Raw genomic sequence first — 7,751 nt, 5'->3', positions numbered from 1 at the left:
ACATAGCAAGAATAAATATTTTTCTCAAAATCTTTGCTTCATATATTTATGCACACACATTCACATTTATGTACTGGTTCACAGTAATTAAATGCAGTCTTCATTCTTTCCACTCTTAAAAACACTTCTATTTAAAGTAAAGCGATGAGAATAGGCAATGTAGAAAGTGCATCTTAATTTTTTTGTGGCTTCCTTACAAAGAGCACACAGTAAATACAAGGCACGATTATCTTATTAATCTCCCTGTTGCAAGTCTTTAAAATCTGGGCCAATTATATATTTCTTACTATGCATTCAGACCAAAATTTTTAACAACACTGGTTTGGGTTTAGCTCTTTCTTGAATTTACAAGTTTTTTAAAATTTTTTTTGCCAAAGTAGACCAGGAAAAATGCCATCTATAGATTTTACTTCATCCCTAACTTTTACTCTCTTAGATTTAGCATACAGCTTAGATTCTTAATTGAAGTCTGCATTCTCAAAACACAAAACCCAAGGAGTTTCAGAAGTATAGTATTTAAGAGAAGCAGGCTTCAAATTTACAGGTAACCATAATCCTCAGTCTTTAATGGCAGCCAACTTTCTGATGTATCCCAATTAAGAAGTTTGGACTCAAAGAAACCAAGATACCTTAAAAATTAAAAGTTTTGCTCTACTTACTGGCATAGGACAATGAAGGTGGGACTCAAATCCCTTATCATTATAGCTAGAGTGTAGACTAGAGTATTGAGCAAAATTGAAATCACTGTGAAGTACAACCAAGCAATAAAAACAAACTGCTAATTTGGAAAATCACTGACAGTCTTTTTGAGAAAGGAAGTCTGCAACAATATCTCTGTAATAATGCTCCTCTTTAAGATCTTTTAAATATACTTTATTAATCAATTTTTTAAAAATACTTGATCATTACAAGGAATTAAATCTTTATACCCCCATTTTATCATTACAATTCCACTACTAATTCAGACCAGAATTGTGTACTTGCTGCTCTACCTGGACAGTTTTTCATTAGAAAACTGCTCTTCATTGCTTTACTGTGATGCTGACACTGCTTTTGTGGTGCTGGACACTGAGTACTAATTCCTCTCCCATTTCCACCTGGATAGGATTCTCTAAAACAACTGCAGCTTGTTTCCAGTGGGAGGCTTCACCTGAAGTATCCAACCTAATCTCGTCATCAAGGTACATATGATACCAAAAGGGAATGGCAGTCACTTGTCCAGATTTACAAATGTGTACCTATGAAAATTAAGAAATCATGAAAATTTTATCAGAGTAAGTAGAGTAGACCTGGATAAATAAGTCTGTTTTTTTAGTAAATTTTAGCTCCAAATTTTATAAAGATTTAATCACCCAATTCAAATTAATACCAATCTACTGTATTCACTGGTATTTACTCAAGCTCCTTTTAAGATATTGTTTAGAAAAAAACAACATTTAAATTGTCAAAGAAAGTGGCAAAAACTATTTTGTGTACATTAAGTATTACCTAGCTTAAGATAATTCTAAATATGAAAAAAATAATCATTTTGTATTACCTTCACTTCTCTGTTAGAGGTGTTCAAATATGGAGTCATTAAATCTAGTCTTAACAGTTCCACTGGCTTGCTTAAAGGTATACAGGGCAATGAGGACAGATCCAAAAATACACGTATAGGTACCTAAAGAAAATACAAATTTTTCAGTTTTACTCCAATTCTTTTTGTGGCCATGTACCCTCTAGTGCTTACTTCATACTTGCATCAATAGGATATAATGCTTTATACACCTAATACGTCATTTAATTCCCAGTTTTGTAAGGATGAAAGAACCAAGGCTTCATAGGTTAAATACTTTCAATTATCAACAGATCTTGTCTTGGATGAACGCAAATTTTTACTAAAGCGAAATAGCTCCAGAAATTTTAAACCCAGGATGTGCTTATGTGTGAAAGATGAACTAATAAGCAAACAGTACAACTATTTGAGAAAATATGCCAAATTCAACCAAATAATTAATAGTGGATTTCACTTGGAAAATAAAGTTTATTTGTATAAAGCAATGGTTTTCAGCTTTGGCTGCCAAGTTAAAATCACCTGAAGAGGTTTTAAAAAGCCCCTAAGGGGCACCTGGGTGGCTCAGTGGGTTAAAGCCTCTGCCTTCGGCTCAGGTCATGATCTCAGGGTCCTGGGATCAAGCCCCGCATCGGGCTCTCTGCTCAGCAGGGAGCCTGCTTCCCTTCCTCTCTCTCTCTCTGCCTGCCTCTCTGCCTAATTGTGATTTCTGTCTGTCAAATAAATAAATAAAATCTTTAAAAAAATAAATAAATAAAAAATAAAAAAAATAAAAAGCCCCTAACTGCTCAGGCCACATCTCTGATTGATCTGGGGTTGGGATCCAGGTATCAGTAGTTCTGAAAGTTCAGTCAAGGTTGAGAGCCACCACTATAATGTGTTCCATCAATATTAGTATCAGTGGAACATTCCTACTAGCAACTTTTAGTCTCTTCATTTGAAATAAAAAGGGAACCTGTTTTGAAAGGCACCCTCTTGGGGTGCCTGGGTGGCTCAGTGGGTTAAGCCTTTGCCTTCAGCTCAGGTCATGATCCCAGGGTCTTGGGATCCAGCCCTACATCGGGCTCTCTGCTCCACAGGGAGCCTGCTTTCCCCTCCCCCTCTGCCTGCCTCTCTGCCTACTTGTGATCTCTCTCGGTGTCAAATAAATAAAATCTTTGGGGGGGGAAATGATTTAAAAAAAAAAAGAAAGAAAGTACCCTCTTTCCTTTTGAGTAAAATATTAGAGCAACTGTGCATGGTGAAGCAGTGGACACAGATCTATCAATCTCTCCCCCTCGGCATCCTTGAAGGCATCTAACCTTTCCTGCCTTAACAACACAGCAGTTCCATGCCATTTCCAGGACTCCCTGCCCTTTATCCTTGTTTGTATCAATCACCAGAAGAAGCTTTAGATTCCTGTAACCTCTCATCACATGCCCTCTAACCCTCATAGTCTGTCCTCACTCCTGTTTCTCAACCTAGCCTCCTGGCCACTCCTGGCATCTGTGCTAATTCTTACTTTTCCCATCTAAAGCTCATCATTTCATGAATTCTCTAGAGTTCAGTTCTTTCTACATGGCCCCAAGGTGATTCACTCAGGCTTTAAATATCATCTACCAATTCTTTTTTTCATCTATCAAATTTAAGTACCAAATTTTATCTCTAGTCTCAATCTTTCTCTGAATTATTTTCCTACTGTTCAATGATCCCACAAACACATGAATACAACATGATCCTCATGCTATTTTCCTCATTTCAGTAGATGATGACTATTCTTCCAGGTGCTTTCATACCCACATACTATCTACCACAACCTACCTTCCAATGTCTCTACAATCACAACACTTTGCACCACCTCCACATTGCTACCAAATAAGTCACTACCACCTCTCACCTGGATTACTGCCATAATACCTTTGCCTGCTCTCACAAGTGGTTTACTTCTAACACAGTAACCACAATAACTTTCAAAACAATATACACGGTGTCATTCCTCCGTTCAATACCTGCCATTTATCTTCCACCCTTTTTAGAGTAAAATAGGACCAAAAGGCTGTACAAGATCTGGCTCCTAATACTTTTCTGTCTGCATCTTTTACCTGACCTGCTGTTTCTGAACACTCCAGTCATGCTCTTGCCGCAGGTCACTGCACTTTTTGGTCCTTTAACTTGTTTACGATTTGCTTCTTTATTTCTTCAGTTCCCTGCTTAAATATCACTTACCCATAAGCCCTTTCCTTAGTCATCACCTATATAAAATAGTTTATCACATACCCCCATTCCCTATCTCATAAGCTGCTTTATGTTCATAGCACTTTTAACCACCATCATTCTAATCTTTTTACTAGTTTATTATCTATCTTGTGTTTGTCAATCTGAACACCTCCATGAGTGCAGGAACATATCTCTTAGATTCACAGCTATATTCCCAAAACCTAAAGTAGCACAAATATGGTACACATTTGTTGAATGAATAAATTTCTGTTATTTTCTGTACAGTCCTCTTTGTGATTTCACTTTCCATGGCTTCAGCTACCAGCAGTCAACCAAGGTCCAGAAGCAGAGGATCCTCCTCCTGACAAACTGTCAAGTCAATAGTAACCTAACACTTACATCATTTCCCTCACATGATCTCATTAGGATACCAATGAGAGGATACGAGAGGCATTTTATCATCCCACGTCATCACAGAAGGGTGAATATGGTACAATAAGCTATTCTGAAAAAGACCACATCCCTGTAATCTTTATTACAGTACATTATAATTATTCTATTTTTAGTTATTGTTATCTCTTACTCTACCTAATTTATAAACTAAACTATCATAGGTATGTTTACGAAAACAATATAGATAGGTTCAGTACTATCTGGTGGTTTTCACTGTGGGTCTTGGAAAGTATCCTCCATAGATAAGGGAGGACTACTGTGTAGTTTTTTTTTTTTAACACCTCTCATTTTGTTTCATTGGTTCACTCAGTTGTCTATGTAACAGATAATTATCATATTAGAAGAGAGGAGACAATATCACCTAAGAAAATGAGTAAGTGGCCCAGGAAATGTAAAACTACCAGGCAACCTGCCTCTTGAGATGAGTAGTCACAAGCAGAAGAGAGACCAAAGTCTGCGTACTCAGCTGCAGGGCTACTGGTGTGGAAAAGGCAGAAAGCTGGATTTAACCAAGGTAGGATTTTCCTAGGCCAGTACAAAAACTAAAGAGAAGGGGTATATGAAAAGTATATGGACCATGGAATACACACTCTTAAGGAAGAGAGGATATAAAATGGGAAATACAGTGAAATGATGGCAGGATCAAAATATCATAGATTCTGATGGAATCAAAGAATTATAGACACCAAAATCAAGGGGTAATAAGCTAGAAAGGAGGTAGTGGTATTTCTGAACCACACAAACAACCAGAACTTTTTTTTTTAATTGATTTATTTTTTAGTAATCTCTATACCCTACATATAGACTCTGAGATTAGGAGTCATACACTCCTCCAACTGAAATAGCCAGGTGCTCCTAAACTTCTGTCTTCTGATAAGTATATTCTCCTTATTAAACTCTCCAAAATCTGAGATTAAACAAACACTAAAATCTCAGTTAGCCAGCCCTAGGAAAAAAAGCATTTTCTCAAAAAACTTATATTTGCTGAGCAAGTACTATTCACAGATCTAACTGTATATTCAAAGCTTTACTATGTATAGCCATTAGACAAAAGTTTTAGACGTCACTTCTTTAAATATGTATCTACTTCCCAAAATTCTGCTTTGGCTTACATATCAGTATTCCACCTACTTCCTACCTCTGTCTTCAACCCCAAACCTCTTCCCTTAGACACTCCACCCACACACACAATTTTAACTCACAAATTTGTATTCTGAGGCTAATGCCTCTGCCAGCACTAAATCTTGAGTCCTTGTTTCCCAAATAACAACTAACCCCCTTGCCTTGAGCTCCAGTTTCCTAAGCTCCTGCATTCCTACTCACAGCAGTCTGACTGTCTAGACATGAGCTGCTTATACCTATCACCTGCTAACCTGAGTTTCAATGTAATTAAGAGTTCATGTTTAGAATGCCAGTCTTTCTCTGGCTGCTCCTGTTTTAGACAAGAAGCACCCTTTTTCTTAAGACTAAATCTAGGAACCTATTTTTCACTTGTAAGAATGGTTCAGAGGAATATCTGTAGCCTTTTGTCAGTAGAAACAACAGACGACTATTCTAATCTCTAGGTTGATTTTCACTCATAAATTCCTTTGCTCTAGGACACTGATTACCATCCTAATCCAGCTAAACACACTTTCTCAATAAAACTACAGAGAAAGATAAGGTAGATGGGGGTAACAGCCACCTGGCTGAACTTCTAAACACTTACCTGAAATTGATTAATAAAAGGTGCTATATTTAATCCAAGAGTGCGTTCTGTTCCTTGAACAGCATTCTCTTCTACCAGTGTCTGTGATTCCACAAGCAACCCAAACATCAGCACATACTGAGGAAAGATCTTGCCTCCAGATTGTAGCAAACACCTAGAGAAGGAAAAAAATTTTAAAATCAACTTGCTTCCCAACATTTTATAAATGCCAATAACTAAATCAGAATGAATTGGTGGGCTACAGATTGTACAGAATCTAATAGACTTTATGTTATTGACTGGTAGTTCAGAGTGGTAAACCACTGGAAATAATTTCCCAAAAAGTCAATGTGGCCACTGATCCATGGAAGAGAAAAACCACCAGCTAGCTGGCTGACCTAAAGATAGGTCTTTAGATTTAGGAAGATCATCAATTGATATTAAAACTAGTGATTGAAAGTCTTATTAGGAAAAAGATATTACAAAGTCTCAAAGTGTTGCCCATCCCCCAAGTGACATACTCATTAGAAAGGGAAACAACAATTTATGGTGGAAAAACTTGATAGATACAACTTAAACCAACTGATCTAAATTATTACATCAACAATAATGGAATAAAGCAATACTATGTGCCTCGTAATGTGACAAGACTTGCGTAAGATTCCTCTCTAAAATGGATAATCCAAACCTAATTAAAAAAAAAAAAAAAATGGGGCACCTGGGTGGCTCAGTGGGTTAAAGCCTCTGCCTTCCGCTCAGGTCATGATCCCAGGGTGCTGAGATCGAGCCCCACATCAGGCTCTCTGCTCAGCAGGGCGCCTGCTTCCTGCTTTCTCTCTCTCTGCCTGCCTCTCTGCCTACTTGTAATTTCCATCTGTCAAATAAATAAATAAATCTTTTTTTTTTTAAATGAGGAACATTCTAAAAAATAAATGGCCTACACTCTACAAAACTGTTTATGTCATGAAAAACTTCAGAACTGTTACAGAATTAAGGAGACTAAAGAGGACAATTAAATGCAGTATGTGATCCTCAACTGAATTCTGAACCAGAAACAAAAAAAAAAGCTGTAACTGATACTACTGCAACAAATGGTGAAATCTGAGAAAGACTGTACACTAAACATAGATATTGTGGCCATCCTTCCTGATTTTGACAACTATATGATGGTTATATAAATGAATATCCTTGTTCTTAGAAATATACACCAAAGTATTTAGGGGTAAGAGAACGTAATATCTGGAACTTATTCTAAATAGTTCAGAGAGGGGGCGCCTGGGTAGCTCAGTGGGTCGAAGCCTCTGCCTTCAGCTCAGGTCATGATCCCGGGGTCCTGGGATCGAGCCCCATGTTGGGCTCTCTGCTCCCCCCTCTCTCTCAGCCTGCTTGTTATCTCTGTCAAATAAATAAATAAAATCTTTTAAAAAATATTAAATAGTTGAGAGAGAATAATAAAACAAATGTGGCAAAATAGTAACAGTTTGTGCATCTGGCTATAAGGTGTATGTTAAAAATTCTTTTTTGCTGCTGTTGTTAAAAGTTTTTTGTTATTCTTTAACTTCTCTGTAAGTCTGAAATTATTTCAAAACAAAAAGTTCAACACTGAAAGAAAAAAATGTAATTAAAAATTAAAATGTTCTAGTAAAGGACGTTAGGAAGAGTGATAGTAAAGGGTTAACAAAACCCATTCTCCTCCTACAAGTGATCTTGGGTTCATCTTTTGATTCCCTGGAAATCCCATAAAGGAAGAATATCAGCCATCTTAGTGTGATCAGCAACACTGCTTAGGACAAAGTTTTTTTAATTGCCTCTTAGTACGCAGAATGCATCTAGACTGAGAGAACCATGAACAAACTATAAGCG

General features: G+C 37.0%; 1 protein-coding gene across 3 annotated transcripts in view; it reads right to left on the bottom strand.

Moving 5' to 3' along the window:
- Nucleotides 1-851: 851 nt before the first annotated feature.
- PRMT9 (protein arginine methyltransferase 9) overlaps nt 852-7,751 on the bottom strand; it is a 38,636-nt gene continuing 31,736 nt past the window's right edge. For all 3 annotated transcript variants that reach the window (XM_004758029.3, XM_004758030.3, XM_045078335.1), the window contains 3 exons: nt 5,910-6,063; nt 1,538-1,660; nt 852-1,238 (listed from right to left, as the gene is read on the bottom strand). In XM_004758029.3, the coding sequence (XP_004758086.1) occupies nt 1,023-1,238; nt 1,538-1,660; nt 5,910-6,063 (493 nt within the window). In that variant the 3' untranslated portion in view covers nt 852-1,022. The remainder of the gene's footprint in view (nt 1,239-1,537; nt 1,661-5,909; nt 6,064-7,751) is intronic.

The sequence above is a fragment of the Mustela putorius genome, unplaced genomic scaffold (genome assembly GCF_011764305.1).
Source record: "Mustela putorius furo isolate JIRA1106 unplaced genomic scaffold, ASM1176430v1.1 tig00000242_pilon_pilon_pilon, whole genome shotgun sequence".
NCBI classification, from domain to species: Eukaryota; Metazoa; Chordata; class Mammalia; order Carnivora; family Mustelidae; genus Mustela; species Mustela putorius.
This window is presented reverse-complemented; position numbering and strand designations above follow the sequence as displayed.